Raw genomic sequence first — 26687 nt, 5'->3', positions numbered from 1 at the left:
ACAATGAACAGTCCGGGGGATTTGGTTTTTGTGTTTTATTTTCGAACTTGGATGGGAGAAGTGATGAGTGAGATACTCCAACTTGAACTATGCACAATCTCTGAGGACAACTGACTGTAGCGTGTGCCGCAAGGCCGCTGCTTCACCTTGTCACTGAAGTGAAGTAGAAGATACAGTATGTTCCTGAATTATAAGATATGTTCCTGAATGAATTTCTCTTCAGGGTCCTAACCTGGCACCCCCTTTCTCACTTCCCGTGCATGCTAGCCTTTGTCTACTGACTCTCCACTGGAGTGGTCCCCTTCCTGGGCAGACCCCTGGCAAGCTTCCCAGTACTCACGGACACTGTTTTTCCCTGGGTTGCTCTGCCTTTAGCTCCACTCGTCAGTATCCTGGACCTCCTGGCTCAGCATCACACACTCTGTCCACTAGGCCGACTGCCTGTGACCACCTTCCTTGCTGACAGGAGGAGAGACAGACGTCACCCTCCTCCTGGGACCTGGCTTCCCGCCCAAAGACGCTCTGTCACATGTGCCCTTGGCTTTTATAGTCCATCCCAGGATGCACCACTCTCTGTGCCAACCCACTGGGACAGCTACTAAAGCCTGTGTGTCACTGGCTGGGTTTCCTCCACTGTCCAACAGGCTCATCTATTGGATACAGCGGGGACACTCCCTCAGACCAGATAAATCACACATGGACACATGCAACAGGCAAAACTAACAATCAGGCTCCCCTGATAAGCAGGCAGAGCAAACAATGCTTTTACCTAGCACCTACCTAGGAGGGTGCTACATTTCCATATGTAGCTTTTTGCTGGGTGAAAATTGCTCCCTCCATTTCCTGTCTTGCTATCCCACTGGGTCAGGAAGTGAGGTGAATTCTCCCCAATGGGGTCACAGACAAAAAAAAGTTTGGTCTGGAATCCGGATTTAGTGTACCTTTATTCAGGAGCTTGCATTCTACAAGTATGGTTTCAGTCTTGGCTGTCACCTACACAGCAGAGTAGGTGTAGAATGCTGCCGTGCTCTCCGGAATAAAAATGATACTGTCAGCCCTTAGCGGTGTTGCTGCTATGGAGATAATCCAGCCTCTAGGCTCTGACAGGCAAAATGAGATCTGAAGATTTAAGCCCTCAGTGAATAAAGGCAAAATGCAACTATAAAGTGCGTGTCTTCCAACTTCCAGAGGGCAATTTATACCCAGCCTGCCCTTTTACAGGTATTTAATAACAAGGTGTCTGTGGTGGGCCGATGCAATAAACCACAAGCGCTACACCAATAAATAAAGAGTAACCGTAGATCAGTATATTGTTACTGTGATGTATTGAGCCTCACATTACGAGATGTTACATCAAACACAAATTTTGCTTTGCTCCAGGGACTAAAACTTTCACCCAGCCAGTTCACTGCGATTTAGGGCCCATTCACACCAGCTCTGTATAATGCATGCCTGCTGATTTGCGTTGACTTGCCGACCGCCGCAAGTACATACACTGCGGCGGTCACCCCCTCGCAGGCAAAGTGACGTAGGGGTATGTCACTAGCCTGTGAGGCTCTGGGGAGCGAGCACGCGCCGCCAGATGCGCGCTCCCGCTCGGTTACGGACCCCCCCCGCGCGTGTGCCCGGCGGACCCGATGTCCACCGGGCACTCGCGATCGTCCGTTACACCGGGAGAAAGGCAGGCGGCTAATGTAAACAAGCCACCTGTCATTCTCCCCTATGTAAGAATAGTGATCATACGGTTCTACTATGTAGGACCGCTGATCACTGTTCATACACCTCAAGCCACAGCCAATCACAGTTAGAAGCATGCCCCTAGGGACACACTTAACCCCTCCCTCTCAAAAAAGTTAACCCCTTCACTGCCAGTGTCATTTTACAGTAACAGTGCATATGTATAGCACTGATTACTGTAGTAATGTCACTGGTAACCCCAAAAGTGTCAAAAATGTCAGTCAAGGGTCCGATCTGTCCGCCGCAATGTCGCAGTCCCGAAAAAAAAAAAATCGCAGATCGCCGCCATTACTCGTTAAAAAAAAAAACACCAAAAATGACAAAAATCTTTCCCTTAGTTAGTAAACGCAATAACTTTTGCGCAAACCAATCAAAATACGCTTTTTGCGATTTTTTTTCTACCAAACATATGTAGCAGAAAACAAATTGGCCTAAAATGTTAAAAAAATTTGATTTTTACATTTTTTTTTTGGGGAATTTCATATAAAAAAATTGAAAAATATTGTTATTTTTGAAAAATTGACGCTCTTTTTTTGTTTATAGCGCATGATCAAAAAATCGCACAGGTGATCAAATACCACCAAAAGAAAGCTCTGTTTGTGGGAAAAAAAGGACGTCAAATTCGTTTGGGTACAGCGTCGCACGACCGCGCAATTGTCCATTAAAGTCACGCAGTGCCGAATCGCAAAATAGGCCCTGGTCAGGAAGGGGGTAAAATCTTCCGGGGCTTAAGTGGTTAATGCTTTAATAAATTGCATTGCACTGTTTACTGTTTGTTTTTCTTTTTAACTTTATTAATACGTCTCAAAATGACAGTTCGTTTAACTCTATGTACCACAGCATGTTTTGAAGTGTTGTAGTACATTTCAGTGTACAAATGTTAGGGTCCTTTCACACGAGCAGTGCGCTCGGCGGACTCCGTTTTTCTCAGCGGGGATCGATCTGCCGGTCCTTGCTGAGCAGGTGGATGACGATCCGTCTCCGCTTACTTTGACCATCAGAGCCCCGCTCTCCTCTATGGGAGGACCGCCTGTCCATTTTCATCCGATCCTATCCAATCTGATCTTCCAGATGGATGGAAAATAGGGTTTCCATCCATCCGGATTCCGCGGACAGTATCGGATCGGATAGAAGCAGATGTCAGCGGACATATCACTGCTGACATCCGCTGCTCCACAGAGGTACATGGAGCATCTGATCAGGTCCGCCTGAAAAAACTGACAAAAGGTGTGAAAGGGGCCTTACCTGTCCAACCTTTTTCATCGCTGCTTTGGTGTGAACTAGAGATAAGCTCAGGCATATTCAGATCCTAGTTGATAAACCACATGCCCCTCTAAGTTCTATAATTTTAAGTTAATAAGAAACATGAAAACAGAAGAAAATATATATAAAAAAAAAAGTATTTTTAAAAACAATGTGATCAGTCCACAACCATATGCTGAATCCAGGTGACTTGGAACAGAGTACCTGTGTGTCCCAGTTCCACCAAAACACCACATGTTCATAAACCAGTAAACTACCATAGGATATGCGACTCTCTGTGGAGAGAAATCTGAACACACTTGTGTGGAAAAGACCCTCCACTGTGTATCAAATTTCCCCACACTGACTTGGGGCTCCTGATGACGTCAGTTCTGACGAAATGTACATAGCACAGTAATCAGAGGTTGTAACATCAACACGTTGTACATTCTGTCTCACGGTTTCCATTTCATATGTAGTGCATTTTTTATAATAATGAAAAATGTTAATGCAACCTTCAATTCAGATCATTCATTATGTCGTTATTTCGGATCCGAATAAAACATATGAGTTTTATTGTTTTGTTATGATTTATTTTAAATTTAGAGAGAGGCCGGCTCAGACTCTTAGCAGCTCGCTGAGAGGCTGAGATGGGTGCCAGTCCAGGCATATGGGCAGATCCCGACTCCATGGTTGTGATGACGCCCGAGCCAGATGGACCAACTCTGTGACATCAGCAGGGTCACAGGGGTGCAAAACGAACTGCACTCTAGTGATCCCACAGGAGAAGTACAGCCAAACAAGCTTTTGCTGTACTTCTCCTTTAACCCCCAAGTGTATTACTTTACATGTCCCTACATTAAACCTCATTTGCCATGTGTTTGCACACCCCCCCTCCCCCCCCCCCCCAATTTATTAAGATCTTCCTGTAAATGTTCTGTAATATCCTGTTGAGAATCTATTACCCTGCTTAGCTTGTATCCATGTAGCTATGTGTGGTCATCACCCCCACTCAAATGTACAGCTTTTTTTAAGAATATGATACAGTTGTTGCATATTGTGACATGTCAACAATCTATTCATGCAGCATTTTCAACGTTAATATAAGGTGCTTTATGCCTAAGCACTTAAAGTGGTTGTAAAGTCAGAAGGTGTTTTTATCTTAATGCATTCTATGATAAAAAAGCCTTCTGTGTGCAGCAGTCCCCCCTTCAGCCCCCCTAATACTTACCTGAGCCCCATCTCTATCCAGCGATGTCCATGAGTGCCTCAGCCGTCCGGGACTCTCTCTCTCCTGATTGGCTTAGACACAGCAGCAGGTCATTGGCTCCCCCTGCTGTCAATTAAACTCAATTAGCCAATCAGGAGAGAGAGGGGGTGTGGCCGAATGGCAGCTCCATGTCTGAATGAACACAGGGAGCTGCAGCTCGGCTCGGGTGCCCCCATTGCAAGCTGCTTGCTGTGAGGGCACTCAACAGGAGGGAGGAGCCAGGAGCATCAGCCAGGGACCCGAGAAGAGGAGTCGGGCTTCCCTGTGTAAAAACACTGCACAGAGCAGGTAAGTATAATATGTTTGTTATTTTAATTGATAATGAAAAAAAAAAATTAGACATTACAATGACTAAAACAGGTTTTTTTTTTATTTTCTTTTTTTGTGTGTTAAGTTTAGGAGTGATAAACAAATGTTTTCTTTTTAGTGAGCTGAATATGAAATACTGAATATAAAAATGTTAAATTGACCCTTGCTGCAGTCAGCAGGTGGACAGTGCGAAGTCTGGAGGGTCTCAGATAGCTGGTCTACTCCTGTACCTGAATTGTAGATTCTCAGCTTTCAAACACTCATACAGCTGCATGAATATACTTAGTATGTGTTTGGTTTTATTTTATAAAAATAAAATGTATTGTGTTTATTTACAGGTTCTTATATAGCGCCGGCAATATAAGTAGTACATTTTTTGACAATTTTAGACAGACAATTTTTTTTTTCTTTTTCATTTTGGATAGAGCAAGGGAGGGTTTTATCGTGGTCTAGTGATGTCATGCTTGGCTTTTTATGATTAAAGCATTTACACTTCTGAAGATTAGAGTATGGTCCCCTCTTTTGCATATACTCTTTCAGTTCACAGACTGGACCAGCACCAGATGCTATGGTTTCACATGGTCCTGGAGCGTTGTTGCAGCCTCTCTTTGTCTTAAGGGAGGGTTATAACCCCTGTCAGATTTTTTTTCACCATCAGCGTCCCATTGCGGAGATTTTTCTTCACTTCCTGTCCCATAGGCAAACAGGAAGTGAGAGGAAATCCCTGCAAATTAAAAGAATTCCTTGGGGACCTCCAGGTCACCAGAACTAGTGTCCATATTGGAAGATTTCCCCTCTATTACTTTTTTGGGGACAATCCAAAATTTGGGATTTTCTTTTACTTTCACTTTTCAGGGCCATCTTACCGAATGGGCAGTTGCCCGGGGGCCCCACCTGCTCAGCTACCCAGCCCCAGCCAAGTTCTGATTCCCATGTGCATCCCGCCCCTAAATTTAGCAGGTGACAAGCGCCTGTTGCCCCTGTGCTGCTGTCAGGCCACTTGGGCCATGGAGGCAGTGCCATCTTAAGAGAATTATAGGCCCCCGGGCAATGCAGTGTACTGGGGCCCTGCCTACACAATCGCCCACGAGAATAAAAATGCTACTTATCGATAAGGCGATATTTATTGGTACAGCAGTGCCAGGCTAATGACAGATTCCAAGTTCGGTGGCTGGGTCCGGTGAACACACACAGGGACGGAAGTCAGACTCGACTGTCCTGTGTGCGTTTGTTCCCATGGAGGTAGACAGGCATTCCTGCAGTTGTTGGCTCCCCCTCCATGGCCCAAGTGGCTGACAGCAGTGCAGGGCCAAAAGGTGCTTGCCACCTGCTAAGTTCGGCGGCGGGATGCACGCGGGAATCTGGACTAATGCCTGGCTGGGGCTGGATCGCTGGGCAGATGGGGCCCCCCAGACAAGTGGGGCCCCCAGGCAACTGCCCATTCGGTAAGATAGCCCTGCATGGAGGGGGAGCACACAACTGCAGGAATGCCTGTCTGCCTCCATGGGAACAGGCACACACAGGACAGTCGAGTCTGACTCCTGTCCGTGTGTGTGTTCACTGGACCCAGCCGCCCAACTTGGAAGCTGTCATTAGCCTGGCCCAGCCATCAATGACCGATATCGATATTGTGAACGAAAAATACCGTTTGAAAAAACTGAAAAATTCTGTCGTCTCGTTTGCGAATGAACGATTTTCTATACGTTGGTGCAGGGCTCGACAATCCCCGGGCGCCAGGTCGCATTTGGGACTAGAAATAGCGACCTGGCGCCTGGGGGTGCCCTGCAGAAGGTGTCCTGTCATTTTTGCCCGGACTTCCGCGCACAGAGTGCACGGACTTCCGGGCCGTCCGAAAATTGAGGCCCCGGCTTTTCAGCCTACTTGAGATGACAGGCTTCCAATGGGGAACTGGCGCCCTCTTGTGGAGGCCGGGAGTAATGACTGTTGTAATGACTGTTTCCACTGCCTTTTTGTTCTCAATTCATTCATTACCATCTCCCTGTCCAGTTAGTTACCTTTGACAGGGAGTGTGGTTATTATTATTTAATTTATTTTTTAAATGTAAAAAAAAAAAAATAATAATATTTTTTTCTTTTTTTTTAATTATTAAAAAAATAAAAAAAAATTCTTTTTTTCCAATTATTAAAAAAAAAATATATATAAATATATATATATATATATATATATATATATATATATATAAATATAAATATATATCTATATATATATATCTATATATATATATATATATAAATATATATCTATATCTATCTATCTATCTATCTATCTATCTATCTATCTATCTATCTATCTATCTATCTATCTATCTATCTATCTATCTATCTATATATATATATATATATATATATATACATATATATATATCTATATCCTTTTTTTTTTTTTCCTCATCGCCATGCCACAGCCGAAGGCCCCTTTCACACAGGCTGTCTGATCAGGTCCGCCTGTCAGTTTTTCAGGCAGACCTGATCGGACCCTTGATTCTCCTCTATGGAGCAGTAATCTGCCGCCATCTGATCCTGTCCACCTAAAGCAGACGGATGGTGGTTCTATTTTCTATCCATCCCGTGGATCGGATCAGATGGCATCGGATGGAAAGAGACAGACAGTCTGTTTTCATCCAATTGTGCTATAGAGGAGAGTGGGGTTCTAGTCATATTTATGTGTAAATTTAGTATCCGTTTTATTAAATAAAGCTTGGTTGTTAGTTTAAAAAAAAAAAAACTGGCTCCTAACTTTTTTAGCTGGCTCCTAGATTTCAGGAAAATTTGTCAAGCCCTGCGTTGGTGTTAAGGTCGTTTATTTGAAATCTGTAGAACATCATCACGCTGAACACTGTTTCGATGGTCGGCAGTCAACGGTCGGGCGATATTCAGCCCGTGTATGTTGGCAATGTTTTTGACCAACGAACACTTTTTCATAAGTCGCTAGTCGAATGATCCGGCGATATTCTAATCGTGTATTCCGGCCATTAGCGATCACTGCACTCAACATATATTATTATACACTGAACAAACCCATTGGTACACAATTCATCCCAGTTCTTGCATGGCCAGCATACTCACTGGACATGTCACCCATTGAGCATGTTTGGGATGCTCTGGATCGGCGTATACGACAGAGTGTTCCAGGTCCTGGCAATATCCAGCAACTTCGCACAGCCATTGAAGAGAAGTGGACCAACATTCCACAGGATACAATCAACAACCTGATCAACTCTATGCAAAGGAGATGTGTTGCGCTGCATGAGGCAAATTATGGTCACACCTGATACTGACTGGTTTCCTGAACCCCCCAATACAGTAAAACTGCACATTTTAGAGTGGCCTTTATTGTGGCCAGTGCACACCTGTGCAAAAATCATGCTGTCTAATTAGCATCTTGATATGCCACACCTGTGAGGTGAATGGATTATCTCAGGAGAGAAGTGCTCACTACTAACACAGATTTAGACAGATTTGTGAACAATATTTGAGAGAAATAGGCCTTTTGTGTACATAGAAAAAGTCTTAGATCTTTTAGTACAGCTCATGAAAAATGAGGGCAAAAACAAAAGTGTTGCGTTTATAATTTTGTTCAGTGTATAAACCTACCTTTACACTAAAGATTTGTCCTCAGGTATTAGAAAAATGTAGACATAGCAATTGAAATGTCTTTCTGTTAAAGTTGAACTTTACCTATAACATACTCCTGTCATGACTCCTGTACAAGATCAGGGCAGAAAAAATTCCGGTCATTCTAGTGGCTCCAGACTGGCCTCGCTGTTTGCCGATGCTCCTTGGGGACTTCTTCTCAGGGAGGATCTGCTGTCCCAAGGACCAATCTTCCATCCTGCTTTACAGTCACTTGCTTTGATGGCTTGGCTGTTGAACGCCAGGTGCTGAAGGATAGAGCTTTGTCTGAGTCAGTGATTCCTGTTGAAAGCTTGGAAATCTACTTCTAGGAAGAACTACCATTGTACGTGGAAGAGATACATTGCGGGGTGTGGGTCTCTTAGTGTTCATCCTCGCTCCTTCTTTGTGGATCGGATCTTAACCTTCCTTCAACAGGGGGTTGAACAGCAATTGGCCTTGAGTACCATCAAGGGCCAGGTATCAGTTTTGGTGGCTTTTTTCCAATGACCTTTGGCCGAACACTCCCTGGTGCGTACCTTTCTTCAGGGTGTCTGAGATTTGGTTCCTTCAGTGCGAGCTCCGTTACCGCCCTGGGATCTTAATTTGGTGCTTTCAGCTCTGCAGAAGCCTTCCTGCTTTTGCTGACCCAGAAGGTGGCCTTTTTTAGTGGCTTTCACCTCTGCGCGCAGGGTGTCAGAACTGGCGGCGTTATCCTGTCGTTCACCTTATGGTGATTCCCAAGGATAAGGTGGTGCTTCGCCCCTGTCCGTCATTCCTTCCTAGACTGATCTCTGACTTTCATTTCACTGAAGACATTGTGTTGCCTTCCCCCGTGTCCCAGGGCTATACATCCAAAGGAAATTGCCTTGCATGCCTTGGATGTGGTCTGGGCAATTAGGGTGTACCTGGCAGCCATGGAGTCTTTTAGGAAATCAGACTCTATTGTGCTCACGGACGGACCTCACAAAGGATTGTCCGCTTCCTCTGCAACCATTTCCAAATGGATCAGACTGGTTCAGGCCTATACCATCAAGGGTCAGGTTCCACCTTTCCCTGTCAATGTGCACTCTATTAGGTAACCTAGTGCCTCCTGGACTTCCGTCATCATACGTCAGTGACGCAAGTTTGCAAGGCGGCCACCTGGTTGTCGGTGCACACTTTTTCAAAGTTTTTATAAAGTGAATGTTGGTATCTGGGCATCTGTGCATGCTTCTTTTGGCCTCAAGGTTTTGCAGGCTGCTGTTTAGAGGACCTGGTCCTCTTTGAGGGTGTATTGTTTTTCAGGTGAGCTCCAGTTGTTTATGGTAGAGCTTTATGTTACCTAATTGGCTATGGTTAGCATTGGTAATTTTTTATGATGTTTTTCCCACTCCTTATGTTTAACACTGCTTTGGGACGTCTCAATGGTTAGGAAGAATCAGGAGCTGTGTCCGTCAATGAACGAGAGAGAAAATGATTTATGATGATTTATGGTAAGTCAAATGATTTTTGACTTACCATAAAAAGCCATTTCTCTGATGTTCATTGACAGACACAGCACCCACCCCTCTGTGGAGTTGGCTTTCTTCTGACACTGCTTGTAACAAAACTGAGTGCCTTTAGCTTAGAGTGGGTGTATACCCCCTGGGACTGCCCATAGGCGTAGTCAAGCATTTTCCTGCCTAGTGTCCTACTCCTGTAGGGGGCAGTATAACCAATAGTTATGAAGAATTGTGGGCTGTGTCCGTCAATGAACATCAGGGAAATAGATTTTGCGGTAAGTCAAAAATCACATTTTCTTATTTTGTATAAAGTAAGGGAGGGTTATAACCCCTGTCAGTTTTCTGTGCCCCATTGCAAGATTTCCCTTCACTTCCTGTCCCAAAGCCAAAACAGGAAGAGACAGGAAATCCCTGCAAATTAGGGGAATCCCTTGGGGCCCCCCAGTTCATCAGAACTAGTGTCCACATTGGAAGATTTCCCGTCTTTTTCTTTTCTGGGGACAACCCAAAATGTAGGATTTTCTCTTACTTTCACTTTCAAAGATAATGGTAAACAGGACAAATAGAATGGATGAATCTCCTTAATGGGGGCACAGACAGCAATAAAAACCTGACGGTTGCTCTAACCCATGGGTGCTCAACCTGTGGCCCACCAGCTGTTGCAGAACTACAAGTCCCATGAGGCACTCCAAGCTGCTGACAGTTACAAGCTTGTTTCCCAAAGTCAGAGGCATGATGGGACTTGTGGTTACGCAACAGAGGAGGGCCCCAGGGGAGCACCCATGAGTCTAATACATCTCCTTCCTGTTCAAAACTAAAAAAAGTTTTGCTTTTAGTTGTACTTTAAGACCCGGTTCACACTAGCGTGACTTGTCAGGCGACTTGGTCATCTGACAAGTCGCGGTGGGTCGCCTGCCATAGATTAGCACAGGACCCGTTCTAATAGGAGCGACACAAGTCGCTCCGACTTAGAAAAAGGGTCCTGTACTACTTTGGGGCGACCTGGAGGCGACCTGCATAGACTTCAATGATATGAAGTCCATGCATGTCGCGCCGAAGTCGCGGTTCACAGGTCGCCCCAGCAAGTAGCGTCTCCCCTATGTGAACGGGGTCTTACTCACTCAGAACATTTGTTAGACATTTGATACATCTTAGCAAAACTGGATTTCCACATTATTCATCAATATATTGCCTGCAGAATCTGAGATGATTTCTGCTGTCTACATATTAAAAATATCTTTATTAGGATCATCTTTCTTTTTAATTTTATTTTCATGGAAGATCTGCAAAGTCTTGCATGAACTAGAAAATGTGAATAGATAATCAAAGTATTCCAAATGCATTTAGAAAGACAGATGAATCAGCTGTAATTAATAGACAGATGACAAGTAAAAAAGACGAATGGCTAAGGCATAGCTAATAGATTCACAAGCCTCAGAGTAGGCGGACCAGGCATGACTAACAGATGCAACCATCCAGATGAGTCGATGGCCAATAATTGACTTATGTATCTAGCTAGGATAGTGCACAGGCAAGATAAGACCCTCCTAGGTATCTACTAAATGAATCAATGCAAAACAGGGCTAATAAATTCCAGCCGTTTCAGCATTGTATCCATTTTACCTTGAAGTGCAAGAGTATTAAAAACTTCAGGCAAACTTCACACGAAAAGAGCTCAGTACAGATCATTATGTAATTGATCTCGCACATTACATGAAAACGGTTATTAGAATATAAATCATTCTTGTGGTTATGACAGACAGTCACGCAGTTATGCTTTCTAATTACAGACACCCAATAATAATTTCATCCATCATTTGCCATGCAGTGAACTATTTAAGTACCTTGATCATTTCTGAAAATTGCTTAGTTCATAAAACGAATAATTTAAGAAAAAAAAAGAAGAAATTCTGTTAACATTACACAATTCCTGTGCGTGGAAATGTTAGGTTAGATGTTCTCGGTTTCCAAAGAATGGGTGACTGAGGAATAAATGAAGCCACTTTTGTTTTCAATAAATTTTTATGTGTCTGGGAGAAATACATTCAAGTCCCTTGACAGATCACCACCCTCATTGTCCATTAGAAAGTGTTTGGAAATAATGAATGGGTAGCAGATTGGGGTTATTGGAATCCTAGAGCAGAAGTAAAGTTTTTTTTTTTGTTTTCTTTTTGCAAACACTCTGAAATTGCAAGTTAGGCCCGGTTCACGCTTGTGCGACATGGGATCCAACTTGTGAGAGCACAAGTTGGATGACATGCAAAATTCAATGTTTCCCTATGAGAGCTACATACATATTCGCCAACATACCATGGATCTTGCACAGCAGTCCGAAGAAAATTTTTATTGCAAAAGGATCACATCAGGATAGGTGCAACGTTTCGGAGTCATGCAGGACCCCTTCGTCAGGCATGTGACGAAGGGGTCCTGCGTGACTCCGAAACGTTGCACCTATCCTGATGTGATCCTTTTGCAATAAAAAGTTCCTTCAGACTTCTGTGCAAGATCCATGGTGGGCTGATGAATATGTATGTATCTGTGATAGATCCAGTGTCCAGTTGGTGAGCGCTGCGGCACACACAACAGATGCACCTAGGAAGGTGTGCGATGGGAATATAAACTATTCCCTATGAGAGCTGTCTTAACTGATATTACACAAGTCTGTCCAACTTTAGGGCGATTCACACTGGTCGAACATGTGCTCCGACTTCGAAAAACACAGGTCGCATGACATTGCAAAATCAATGGTTCCCTATGAAAGCTGTTTTAACTGGTCCGACTTGTGTTGGTCCAACTTTGAAAATACTTCCTGCACTACTTTGGTCCAAGTTGGGCACAATTTCAACCCATTGATTTGAATAGAAGTTGGGAATATCATAAAAGGTTCCTACTTTGGTCCGACTTTGATACAACTTTAATGCCATAGAGTGTAAAAAGTCATATTAAGTCAGATCAAAGTCGGACTGAATTTGCAAGACAAAGTTGGATGGGAAGTCGCGCGACTTTCATGTCGAAGCAGTGTAAACCTGGGCTAAAATTGGTTCTAAAGACTCAAGGTTTTTTACCCCAATGCAGTCTATGCATTAGGGTAAAAAAAACCTTCTGTGTCACAGACTCCCTCCTCACCCCCCTTTTTCTTACCTGAACCCCATTGTGATCCAGCGCTATGCATTAAGGCATCGGCTCTCCTGGCTTTGTCCCTCCTCCCTGGACAGATCAATAGCAGCTGTAGCTATTGGCTCCAGTGATGAGAGAGTGGGGGGCTGGGCCGAATACCGCTGTCTGTGTCAATGTTGGACGCAGCAGTGGGTCTCAGGAACAAGCCCGCCCGAGTGCCCCCATGGGAATCAGTTTCCTAGTGGGGGCACCAGCAAGAGAGTAGGGGCCTTTTGTGGGGTCTATTTATAAAATGTTTGGTGTGAAAAAACCCCAGCATTCGCACAGCCATCGTGAATATTACTCGCTCTGTGTCTAATATGTGTATTTCCTATGATCAGCAGCTCTAACCATTGGCCAAAGTGTGGTATTTTCTTGAATGTGATATTTAACCACTTAAGGGACCAGGCCTATTTCTGACACTTGTTGTTTACCAGTTAAAATCAGTATTTCTTGCTAGAAAATTACTTAGAACTCCCAAACATTATATTTTTTTTTAGCAGAGACCCTAGAGAACAAAATGGAGATCGTTGCAATACTTTATGTCACACCGTATTTGGGCAGGAGTATTACAAATGCAATTTTTTTGGAAAAAAAACACTTTTTTTGAGTTAAAAAATAAGAAAACAGTAAAGTTAGCCCAGTTTTTTTCTAAAATGTAATGCTTTAAAATGTCGCACGCTCATGAAATGGCGACAAACACTGGTACCTAAAAATCTCCATAGACGACATTTTCAAAATGTCTACAGGTTACCAGTTTAGGGTTACAGAGGAGTTCTAGAGCTATAATTATTGCTCTCGCTCTAACGATCGCGGCGATACCTCACATGTGTGGTTTGAACACCGTTTACATATGTGGGCATGACTTGCCTATGAGTTCGCTTCTGGGCGCGAGCATGGAGGGACAGGGGGCTTTACATTTTTTTTTTCCTATTTTATCTTTTATTTTTTATTTTTACACTGTTCCTTTAAAAAAGAAAAAAAAATTTGGTCACTTTTATTCCTATTATAAGGAATGTAAATATCCCTTGTAATAGAAATAAGCAAGTCCTCTTTAATGTGAGATGTGGGGTCGAAAATACCTTAGATCTCACATCTACACTTAAAAGCAAAAAAAAAAAAAAAAAAAAAATGGGCCCTTTAAGGCTGTTGGGTGGAAGGGACGTATGACGTTGCACCGGTCCTTCAAGGCATAGAGTTGAGTCTCACTCGACTTCCTTCTCAGGGCTGCAACAGTCCCGATCGTTTTTCTTGCTACCAATGGCTCCGGTAAGTAGGAAAAACGTCCAGGAAGCGGCGGGAGGGGGGTGGCCACCTCTCCCATAAAAGTGATCCCGCGGCCCATCTGATGGTGGGACCACTTTTATGTGAAAGAGGACTGCAGTCCGCGTAGAGTAATACCGGGATTATGGCAGCTACCGGTATTTAATGCCAAAGTACCAACGTAAATACGCGGCGGGCAGTCCAGAAGTGGTTAAAGGGGGAACTAAACCCTATGATTTAAAAAAGAAAAACAGTTACATTCCTGGCACGTGCTGGGAATGTAACTAACACCTTTGTTGTGCTCTCAACCAAACTGTCAAACCAACAAATAGCTGGTGTCATAACTAATCACATGTGCAATTGAAGATAAAACAGAGGCCAAGATGGCAGCTTCCTTGGCCGAAAACAAAAGGAGAGTTTAGTTCTGTTTTAAGGAAAATATTGCATTATTGTCACTATAGAATTCTGACGATCATAGAAACTACTATATATATATAGTATATTGGACACATGGTGGAGATTTTGCGAGGGTTGTGTGAATGCTGAATTATTCACACAGATATGTTTAATAAATAAAACCTGTTGGGGTTGATTTATAAAAACCAGAGAGTGCAAAATCTGGAGCAGCTGTTCATGGTAGCCAATCAGCTTCTAACTTCAGCTTGTTCAATTAAGCTTTGACAAAAAAACAAAAGGAAGCTGATTGGTTTTTATGCACAGCTGCACCAGATTTTGCACTCTCCATATTTAGTAAATCAACCCAGAGGCGTAACTAGAACCTTCAGGGCCCCGGTGCAAGAAACCATGATGGGCCCCCTGGACCCCTGGCCAGGGCCCTTCCCTTCAAGCCTGTGGCTCTTCCCACTGATCCCGATGCCCTTTACTCTCATTGCGTGGCCCTTTATTATGGTCCTGCAGCGGGACCCTTTCACAAGTTCTGCAGTGGGGCCCCTTCCTGCCATCTTGGGGCCTCCTCACGGTGGTGAAATGCCAGGGCCCGGTGTGGTCCTGGAAGTTCAACCACTGGTGTCAGTCGTTTTTATTTTTTGGCATTTTAATTGTATTATTTGTTATCATTTTATTTTATTTTTTTGCAATGTCACTGACTATGACTCTGTCCAATCAGAAAAGGAAGGAGCTGGTAAATTACATATTTACCGACCCCTTCCTGGTTCTCTATTGTGACACATCCCCTGCAGCAGCTGGCAGGAGAGGGGAGGGAGCACAGTAGAGGGGGACCAGGGGAGCACAAGTGAACTGGATGAGAGGAGTGTCGGGGGCAGCATACAGAGGAACCAATCTCCTCTATTTTTCTCCTGCAGCTACAGGAGGAAAAAGGAGGACAGTGATTTCTCTACATGCTGCCCCCCTCCTATCCAGGTGTACAGGGGAGCCGCACAGGCCCCCTGGAGCCTGGGGCCCGGTTGCAATTGCAACCCCTGCAACCCCTGTAGTTACGCCCCTGAATCAACCTCTGGGTGGCTTTCTCCCAGCTGCTCTGCAGGACCTGGGATTCTCTATGACCTATTTGCTTTAGCTTTACAAGTTTCTCAACCCTGAGGTCATAGCCTTTCACACTTCCCTCTTTCCATAAGTAGCAGAGACCCTCACTGCAAAGGGCAATGTGGTTCATCCCAGTCCTTCCCTGTCTTATTTTTTCTCTTTTGCTGACATTTTTAGACTTCATTAATAGGCCTGATTAGCCCTTTGGTGCAGCAAGTATCATTATAAATCTGCGTCAGGGATCATAGTTTGGTGCCATCAGCCATGTCCAGGAAGCCTGTACAGATCAGTGACAGTGGGTTTGCCACCTCAACCCTTTAAACCAGGACACACATTAATTACACAGGTTCTGTGGCTGATTAAGGTGGTAATTAAACTCACTTAGTGCCTTATGTGCATTATATTAGCCTTTAGAACCTGTGTAATTAATATATGTCCTGGATTAACCTCCCTGGCAATATGTATGATTCTTTCGGATTTTAGGTGCTGAAAGCGGTACCATTATTTTGCATGTAATTCTTAAGAATGAGCAGCCCAAACCAACTATTTATATATGATTTTTTTTTTTACTGTGCGTTCTTCTTTATAACATCTCGGGTATGATAAAGTTTGAAACACAAAATCATAAATTATAATGGGATAAAAATCTATAAATAAGTTAAAGTATGTATGTATATATATATATATATATATATATATATATATATATACTGTGTATATACATATATACTGTATATGTATACATATATATATATATATATATATATATATATATATATATATATATATAAATACATAAAAAGTACAGTAAAACTGCAGGAAAGGGCACTGGGGGGCAAACTAATGTGAATTTATTTTATTTTGCATTGTATCAGTGTGTTCGGTGTGTTTTACATTTGAATTTCCTGCCGGTTCCACCCCCCTGCGAGCATCACGTCGCAGGAGACGGAATCCGGGGCACACAGAGGATCGGGAGGAAGATCCGCCGCCACACACTGCCGGGATACATTGCTGAATCCCTGTGACAAGGTAAGTAACCCCTCTACCAGGATCCAGCGATCTTCCTAGCGGTACCCCGAGTGTGGCTCTGGGTTACCGCTTTTGGCACTGAAATTAAACCCCGAGCCACACTCGGGAATACCGCTAGGAAGGTTAAAGGGATGAGGTGGCAACCCTAAGGCCCCTTTCACACGGGCTTTCTGATCAGGTCCACCTGTCAGTTTTTCAGACGGACCTGATCGGATGCTCCATGCCGCCCTACGGAGCAGCAGATGTCAGCGGAGACATCTCCACTGACACCTCACCCGCTGCTATCCGATCCAATTCTGTCCGTGAAATTCAGACGGATGGAAAACCCTATTTTCCATCCGTCTGGAGGATCAGATGAAAACAGACAGGCGGTCCATTTTCATCCGATCTCCCATAGAGGAGAGCGGGGCTCTGACAGCTCTGTCTCTGCAAAGAAAACGCAGACGGGTCTGTGATCCATCAGCAGGGATCGGCGGATCGATTCCCGCTGAGCAAAACAGAGTCCGCCAGGCGCACCGCCCGTGTGAAACGACCCTAAGTGACAGGCACTGTGGCTGTTCGTATGCAGACACACATCAAGTTGTTACATGTGGTTAGTGACAGATGAGTGCCCCTAGACTCAAACAGTCTGCATCCCGGGCCCCTCATCTTCCCTCATCAGGCCCCTTCACATCATTGGCACTCATTGGGGTTGATTTACTAAAGACAAATAGACTGTGCACTTTGCAAAGTGCAGTTGCATTCTGCAAGAGCAGTTGCTCCAGAGCTTAGCAAATGAGCAAAAGCTTTGCTGACTTTCATCATTCAGTCATGTGCAATCAAAAATGCAGTTTTTTTTTTCTTTGCCTTGATTGGGTACATTTTGCAAAGTGAAGCTTTACCTCACTTACTAAGTTCTGGAGCACCTGCATTTGCAGAGTGCAACTGCACTTTACAAAGTGCACAGTCTATTTGCCTTTAGTAAATCAACCCCATTGTGCTCTGTATAACATGCACCCACTGGTGTGCATTATGTAGGGGCAGTGGGATCCGTTGTCACAACACATTGTTTACCTTTTTTTTTTCTTGTTTACGTCCCGGTTCACACTTGTGCGATGCGGGAAGGCTGCAAATTCGCAGCCTGTTCCCGCATCGCAAACGCACATCTGGCAGTTCACACTGCCATATGCGATACGCAGGGGGTGTCAATTAAATGTTAACGACACCCCCAGTTTGATCGCATATCGCAGTGCGATCTGACAGTTCGCACAGGATCGGATCGCAGTGTGATCCACTGTGCGATCCGATCCTGATGCGGCTGAAAAAAGGGTCCTGTGCGTCTTTTGTGCGGGTGCAGTGCGAATTTCAGCCATACAAAGTGTATGGCTGAATTTGCATCCGCACATCCGATCGCATGTAATGAAGGAGCAGTGCGCTCCGAATTACATGCGATCGCCGCACTCGCAAGAGTGTGAACCGGCCCTAAAACGTTATTGAAATGGCACAAAAAAAGACATTTTATTCAGCTCTATGCACTACAATACATTGCAATGACAACATGTTTTGCTGCATAAAAATGCAACCTTACCTATTTTCAGCACACCCTAGCACAGCACATTTGTTTACTGAAACAAGGGGACATGACTTGTTTTCTTGTGGGGGGGAAATGTTGCTTTTTTGTGGTAGCACAGCTCATTATCAGTGGATCTCATTATAACTAAAATGTATTTTTACACATAGCACAATTCAGTTATAGCTGAAGAAATATATGGCTTAGGTATTCTTTTTTTAATAATCATTATTTTCATATTTTCAAAAAGACAGAATATATAGTAGTGCAATACAGAATAGAAATGGCCAGTATAAGTGGCGGTTCACATTAGTGCGATCACAGAGATCGCATGTAATTCGGAGCGCACTGCTCCTAAATTACATGCGATCTCTGTGCGGTGCAAATTTCAGCCATACAGTTTGTATGGCTGAATTCGCACCGCAATCGCACTAAACACGCACATGCCCCTTTTTTTATCCGCAGCAGAATCAGATCGCATGGTGGTTCACACTAGTGCGATCCGATTCTGTACGAACTTGCAGATCGCACTGCGATATGTGATCTCAACTGGGGGTGTTGTTAACTTTTAATTGACACCCCCTGTATATCGCATATGGCAGTGTGAACTGCCAGGGGTGCGGATGCGAGGCGGGAACACGCTGCGTTTCCGCATCGCAAAAGTGTGAACCGGGACTAACATTGAAAAATAGTGGCATGCCATACAATAACCAGAGATCACGTACACAAAAGACAGGTTTCTCGTCATGAAGAGTGTGCCTATCGGCCAAACGGAGGAGAACCTCATGCAACACCTGTCCAACTGTCTGGGCCCAGCCCCCGGGGAGGAACCCCTGGGGCGGTTCGGCAGCTCCGTGACATCTAACAAAAGGAATTCCAGTTTAGTTCTGCCACATCCTGAACATGCAAATGAGTAAAACAATAAAAACAGAACAAAGACTCAAGAGGAGAGAAAAGTTCGCTCCCGATGGAGCGGTAAGAAAGCAGACACAGAGAAAGAAAGTAAAGGAAAAGAGGTCAGCCTGGAAGAGACACGGTCATGAAAGAGACAATACACCGGGGGGAAGATACGGGGCCCGAAAGAATACCAGACATACCCCAGAAACCCAGCCCAATCACTTTAGTTATCCGGAAGCTCTTCCAAATAAAACATCCAACCTATCCAAGTGTCCATGAACCAGGACTGTTGGCCCCTGAGGGTCAACACCCTATTTTGCCTCCATAACCCAATTCACCTCTCGTTTCCATTCAGCCAGGGTGGGACAAATAGTCCGTTTCCAGTGCCTCGGAATCAGGCACTTGGCAGCGTTTGGCTTACGTATTCTTATAAGTATCATATATGATGTTGCACTAACATAATAAATAATCTTGAATTCAATTTTTTTTTTCAGATATAATCATATCTGGACGTAAAAACCGCAGATATTTGCTGGTGGAAGCATCGTCATGTTCAAAAATGAATATCAGGTATGAGAAACCTTACAGTAAGAGAGAGCGTTTTTTTGGAGAAAGATGAAGAAAGGCAGCTTTTACATCCCTCTCCTTCCAGATTTCCTTCAATTGTAACACATTAAAAAGAATGAAATGGGTGCGGGTGGCACAATGTCAGTGGCTTTTTACAGTGCAGGCATCATTGGCACAGGGGAGGGAAAATAAATGGTACAGTGTGTGGGGTGCAAAACTATTTTGTGGGCCTGTTAAAGGGTAACTCCACTTTCGTGGGAAAAAAATAGCAAATATGGAAAAAACAATATAGCATATACAATTGCGACACAAATCATATTGTAATTGAATGTTATTAAAAATTACCTTTCCAAAATAAAAATAAAAATATATCCTTTCCTTTTTAGGTCTGATTTCGGGTCCGAATTTGTGGCTGAATTTGGACCTGAAATGGACCAGAAGACACAAAGGACATCTGTGCAATTCGCTCAGCAGCTGTCCTGAAGCTGTATGAACCGGCTCCATTGAGAAACGGTCACAGGCTCCTGACATGCGAATTGGATTCAGGGAAATCCGCATCCAATTCTCATAAGTGTGAACCCAGCCTAAAGGGTAACTCCACTTTCGTGGAAAAAAAATAGCAAATAAAAGAAAAAAAAAATAGTATAGCATATACAATTTCTACACAAGTCATATTGTAATTGAATGTTATTAAAAATGACCTTTCCTTTTTAATCTGCAGCTGTTGTAATTTTCTGAAAATGCAATGCAATATGGCTACCTGGAGCTTTTCTGTACACAGAATGTATACTGGCCACACCCCAGAAACATAATTTCCTGCTTGTGTGATTGGCTCACCAATTTTCCCAGAAGTCTGCCTAAGATACAAGTCAGATTTCTGGCATCCCCTGCAACAAAAATGTCATTTTTGGTGAGATACTCTCAATAGGAACACGTCTAAAGGGTTACAGGCCCAGCAGCTTTTCTCAATAGAGCCCTGCAGCTGCCACAGCTGACAGATAATTATGAAACCACTCCCATTAAACTCACTCAGCACGAAGAAAAAAGCAGGGACTTCTTCAGAATAACAAAAGGTAGGAACCTGCAACAAAGTTTGTTAAAATCCCTGCAATGTACAGAGATCACCCAGAGGGGAATGTTCTTTTTTCAACCAAAGTGGAGTTGCGCTTTAAGCCTAGTACACACTGTGAAGTTTTTTTTTTTAATGCGACTCAGCAAGCTGAAGAATAAAAACTGAACTTGTGAGCTGCTGTACTACCAATCCGATGTTAGTACAACGATCTCTCCGCTGAGCTTTTGTGTTCTGACAGGGGATCCCCCCCCCCCCCCGCAAGAACACACTGGTCAGCACTCTCAGCCATTGGCTGAGAGCACTGATAGGATGCCGGTCAGCAGACCTTTTTCGGTCATGTCCCATCAACAGAAGTCGGCCAACTTCTGTTGGACAGGCTGATGCCGCCCAACATTCAGGCCATGTGTACTAGGCTTTAGTGGCAGTAGGGAGCCATCAGCGGGGGTCAGTGCCACTGTGTGGGGCTGTTAGTGGCACTGTTCTATAGCCTGATATAAAAATAGCTGCGCTATGCACCACAAATAAATCTTTTTAAATAATTGCAAAAGCAGCTACACAAACCAATTCTGAAACAATCTAAATAAATGTATATTAAGGGATGTAGCGCTAATCAGCGTTTCGTCCCATGTATTGACGTCCTCAGGGATGCCCCTGAGGACGTCAATACGTGGGACGAAACGTATTGGGTGGGCCCCTATTGGTGGATGTTCGGACGCATGTGCAGTTGAAGAAGGCGGCGGCCATTTTCTTGGTTAGAAACTGAACCACGCTAGTGACTTACCACACATACACGCTGCTGCCACTCTGCTGTAATGTGAGTCTCTCTCTTTTATTCTAATAAATTAATGTTTGATATACCACACCATGAGAGGCATTTCTTGCTTTGTCTTTCTGCGAGATCACTAAAGCAGTCCAGTGGCTTGGGATGGAAGGCAGGATGTGAAAAATATGGTGCTTTGGATCAATGCTTCACAGATTTATATCATCTGCTGTGTATGGCCTTTTTCATCCGTTGATCTGGTAAGGGTATTTTGGAGACCTTCTTTTGGTGGCGGATCTATTGCACCTCTAGCATTTCCAGGACTGTCAGTGTGGTTTTACATTGTCACGTGGATACATATCATCTTATATGGACTTTATCTGTCTATTTTTCATGATTAGCGCTACATCCCTTAATATACACTGTTCTATAGCCGCCAGCAGTTATCGCATCCAAAAATCCAACAGGCTGGTTGAACTTAAGTTGATCAATGGATAAATTCTGCATAACCAATCTACCCATAGATGGATCAGAACTTAGCCAGTCATTGCTGAACCGGCAAAAATTCTATCCATCTATGGCTGGTTTAAAACAGCTCCAAAGCACAATATATACATTTAGGCAGGCCGTGCAAATTTCTTTCCTGCAACCACAAGTTCCAGGAAAGAAATCTGTACAATTCCCCTATCGACACAGATAGTCCTGACAGAGAAATCCCTCATGCTGAGGAATTGTCTGCTCCCAGGCGAGGGGGGGGGGGGGGTAGTGTTTCGGAACGGGAAGCCATCCTCGCTAGGAGAAGACAGTGATTATTGCTAGTGGCTATAGCAGCCACTAGCAATAATCGCAAGTGCATCCAGGAGGCTGGTTGTACCCAAGTTGATCGATCAATCAACTTGGTACATTCAGCCTGCCCACACACGGTTCGAATCTCAGCCAGGTTCAAACTGTGTGTGGCCGTCCTTATTTCTTATTTATTTTTGGGATACCTCCAATGATATTTCTCTAATATATTAGCAGATAAGAATGGAGGGGAGTCACAAAACTCTCGGCTGCTCAGGTAACTGTAGAGCAGGGGTGTCAAACTTAATTTCAATCCGGGCCGCATCAGCATTATGGTTGCCCTCAAAGGGCCGGTTATATCTGTAAGATTAGATGTCCAGAGCACCGCACGCCCCCTTACACCCTTACATGAGATGTTGAGAGCCCCCCCACCATCAGAAGTCAAGAGTCTTCCACCCTTCCTTACATCACAATGCACCCCCTTACCTTGTGCTGCTGCCAGGAAAAAGATGCGGGTGCATCTGGAAAGAATCGCAGGGTCTGTAGGAGAACCAGAGAAGGGCTGGAGTCAGCTTCCAGAGTCTACTGAATTCTAAGAGCAGGGGAGGCAGAGGCAAGGTGGTGTTGTGGCTGCACAAAGAGGTGCAGGATCTGTAGGAGGAGTTCTGCCCTCCTCTCTGATGCGGACTGCTTAGAAGGTGGGGTGGGAGGGTGAGCAAAGACAAGCTTTTATGCAGCTTCACAGAGGACTGCAGGATCTGGCAAAGGAGTTCTGTCCTCTCTGCTGCTGACTGCAGAGACAAGGTGGGGGCAGAGACAAGGGGGGTGCCGCAGCTGCAGGAGAGATGCGTGGGCCACGTGAACGGCATTCGGCCCGCGGGCCTTGTGTTTGACACCTGTGCTGTAGAGCATCTTCCTTTCCTTATCTGCAGATCATACATGATAAATTGTACAACACAATGGCAACTCCGTACAAAAGGTTTTATTATTTATATGTTCCTATGACAGCACTATCTCTGTTGGGAGAAGTGGGATCTTTGCAAGTTAAACTAGTTCTTATCATTCAACAACCCTGCAATGTTATTATGGGCAACTTTAGACAGAACAAATGCCAAAGGAATTTGAGTAAACAAATAGCTATAAATGAGCATTTTGCAAAACACAAAAAAGCATCCTACATTTCGGTGATTATTTTAATATACAACTTTGAAGCAGAAAATGATAATGATAGATGCAATCCAGAGGTGCCTGTGACTCAGAGTGAAGCAAATATTCTTAAAATCGCTGGACCACTACAGAAAATTGCTTTGAGCGATTTTACAAACAGAAAAATACCTATTTTGCTTTTAAAGTTTATAATAACAGTACAGCCATCAGACGCAGGCGAAATAACCGAGCAGGAAGACATAAGCCGCAGTGTCGTTTGTTATGCCTTTGCCCAATAACAGTTTGCTGCCTTTGGCGCAGAAGGATATTAATTCGACTAAAAAATGATCTGAATCTGTGAACAAGAGTTGCTTTTGGTGAATATTTAATTTTTGTTTTCATACCGAATATGTCAGAGCGGTAAGACTCATGCTTGTGTCGTTAGAGGGGTAAACACATTGTGTTTGTTTAATCTTTTGTGTACTTATTTTCGGGTTGCAGATAATAAGAAATATTTGAGGTGGAACTGTTTGGGCTATTTACATTCACTTTTAAAAGGATTATGATGCTTTAGAGGCTAAAACTAGTCCAACACATTCCACTATTTCTTTGCTGATGTTAGTAGCAGTGTTTGCTATTTTAGATCTTTTATCCTTTTATCCTTTACTGATGTTCTACTTCTCCGTCAACTACATTTCTACTTCCTTTACACTTTAAAAGGGTGTGTAATGTTCTATAAATTTTACTTACTTATTCATTTATTATTTTTTTAAATACCTTTTTTATTTTTGTTTTATTTAACTAAATATGAAACTATTTTTATACATTTTTTTATGTGTACCACTTGTAACCAGCGTGCAAAACCATTAACACACAGTATTTCCCCTTTATTAGCTAGATTTATTTTCCCTTTATTATCTATAATTCAGCAATAGACTTATTTCCCCTTTATCTGATGTAAATTGGCTGTGCTGTGAAGAAACTCTAAAAGCAGGAGCTCAACGATATAAAGAGCTAAATACCTGGTTGAATCCAACATTCCCTGGAAAGAATTAAAAGAGAGGTACATTCACTCACATACTCACCTAGATGGTATGCTGCATCTTTCCTCCACCACCTCTAAGATCGAGAATTAAGCAAACAAAGACCGCTGATCATTCAGTTCTTGGTCTTCACTGAGCAGAGAGCCGGCGACTGTCAGTCACAGTCTCTCTGCTCTGCCCCTCCAGCGGTCACTGGAGCACTGGGCTGTAGAGGGGGCAGGAGCAGCTGTTTTAGTCTCCCAGCGGCTTGCTGAGAGGCTGAGCCAGCTGCCCGTCCAGGCATCTAGGTGGATCCTGACAATAAAGTAGGGATAGATCCAGTGGCTGGACTGAGTGACATCAGCCGACTTTAGCCCGCTTTAGCCCGCTGTCAGCTGAAAATGAGTCATAGGAGTGCAGAATGAAGTGCATTCTTGTAACCTACAGGAGAAGTAGGGCCAAAGGAGCGTTGCCTAACTTATTCTTTAAAGGGTGTGTAGCACCCTACAGGTAGGTGCTAGGTAAATGTATACTGGGCCTTGTCTGCCTAAGAGCAGGGCTGTGATTTATTTAGTTAGGGTGTCAGGGCTTCTAGATGTGCCTGCTGAGGGTAGAAGTATCCCCACTGGCTCCGGTCAGAGGCTTCTCATAGGGCAGTGTGAGAAGCCCAATCAGGGGACACATCCAAACTTGTAACTACACCAGAAGGCAGATTATGCTGCAAAGGATTCTGGGAGTGGGTATAAGTTTGGGGGAAGTGCGTGACAGGGTGTCTTTGGCAGGAGCAGAGTCCCAGGAGGGAGAGTGCGGCTGTCTCTCCTCCTGTCTGAGAAGGTGGATGTCTTGGGGTGTCGCCTGAGAATCCAGAGAGTGTTGAGCTGAGCTGAGGGGATCCGGTGTGCCAAGAGCCTGCAGAGCGTGAGAGGGGTCCAGTCCCAGGAAAGCCTACACAGGTCGTGAGTACTGCGGATTAACCCTGGGGGTCTGCTAGAGTCAGAGGGGACCACTCCGGAAGAGGTTCTGGAATCCAGTGCCAGTTATCTGAAAGGGGGTACCTAGGTTGAGGACCCTGAAGTTACAGAGGGGGGTACATAGTCAGTGAACCCCGAAGAGTTCAAGGTTAAAGGGGGCACCTGCATATGGGCCCTGAATTGGACAGAATGTGACAGTTGAGAGTTGCAGCTTTACAGAAATCTACAGTGTACTACCTCAAGCCAGTGCAAGGCGGGAGGGGAGTATTCAGTGACTTTGCAGTACAGCAGTGTCAGTAATTCTACAATTCACAGTCTTGGGTCTTCTGGACTTATTGTCAAGGATCCAGCACTTCTATCGAGCTACAGTGTGTTCTCAGTATTAAGGAGCATTGGCTGGCGTCGGCTGGCGTCAAGGAAGCGCCAACGGGTATTTTTCTAGGATTAAGTCCCAAGTGTAATTAGTTAAGCCTAAAGGAGTATCCCACTCATACCCTTCTCCCATCCCCTTTTCTACAATAAAGACCACAAAACCAAGATGCCTGTCGCAGCTCACATGGGCTGGAGAGGTAACCGGTAACAATGGCAGACCCACATCAGGCCACAGGCCTGGAAAACCTGCTACAGGTGTAACAGGAAAAGAAGTAGCACAGGTGTCTGCTGTGGATCCAGACATAGCCCTTGGTCAGAAGACAGTCTGGGGTCTGCTATGATTCTGAAGCAGCTCAGACCTGATAAAGTGCAGAAAGCTGGAATGCAGGTCAGGCACTAAAACCCACAGATGCAAGAAGTAGAGGCGTAGCCAGGACAGGCAGACATCAACAACAACCATGCAGCAGAGGTACCAATTCAGCAAGCAGTAGTGAAGTCAAAATCCAATCCAAGGTCAATACTAGGGGAGCAACAAAGGTATAAAAACAGCAGGCAGAAGGCAAAATCAGGACACAAGCCTAGGTCAGTAGCAGGAAATCAGGTTGTTGCAAAGTCTGGAGGCACCCTGGGTCAAACAGAGAATGTCAGAACGCAGGTCAGGTCATGGGTTGCAGGAGCTTATGATGACTCAGCAACTTCTGCTCAGTATGCAGTGCTTTAAGTGCCTGTGCATGTTTATTCATACACACAAGTGCAAATAGCCATAACAGCCATAACAGAGATGTGTATGTGTCCCCTAGCATCAAACTACCACCATTTGTGGCAAAATACCACACAGACATTTATAAAAAAATAAAAACACCCTGAAACAAAAAAGCAAAGAACAAAATAAGAGGTGGGTTGATGCCATCTCAGTGTGTGGT

At 44.2% G+C, this 26687-nt stretch overlaps 1 protein-coding gene across 1 annotated transcript in view; it reads left to right on the top strand.

Moving 5' to 3' along the window:
- Positions 1–26687, top strand: part of CFAP20DC (CFAP20 domain containing) — a 476046-nt gene that overhangs the window by 8998 nt on the left and 440361 nt on the right. Inside the window, exon 2 of the mRNA XM_082266497.1 lies at positions 19566–19641. Within this exon, the coding sequence (XP_082122623.1) occupies positions 19621–19641 (21 nt within the window). The 5' untranslated portion in view covers positions 19566–19620. The remainder of the gene's footprint in view (positions 1–19565; positions 19642–26687) is intronic.

Source organism: Pelophylax lessonae (genome assembly GCF_965119305.1).
Source record: "Pelophylax lessonae genome assembly, chromosome: 8".
NCBI classification, from domain to species: Eukaryota; Metazoa; Chordata; class Amphibia; order Anura; family Ranidae; genus Pelophylax; species Pelophylax lessonae.
The sequence above is the reverse complement of the archived record's forward strand: the minus strand, read 5'-3'. Positions and strand labels throughout refer to the sequence as shown.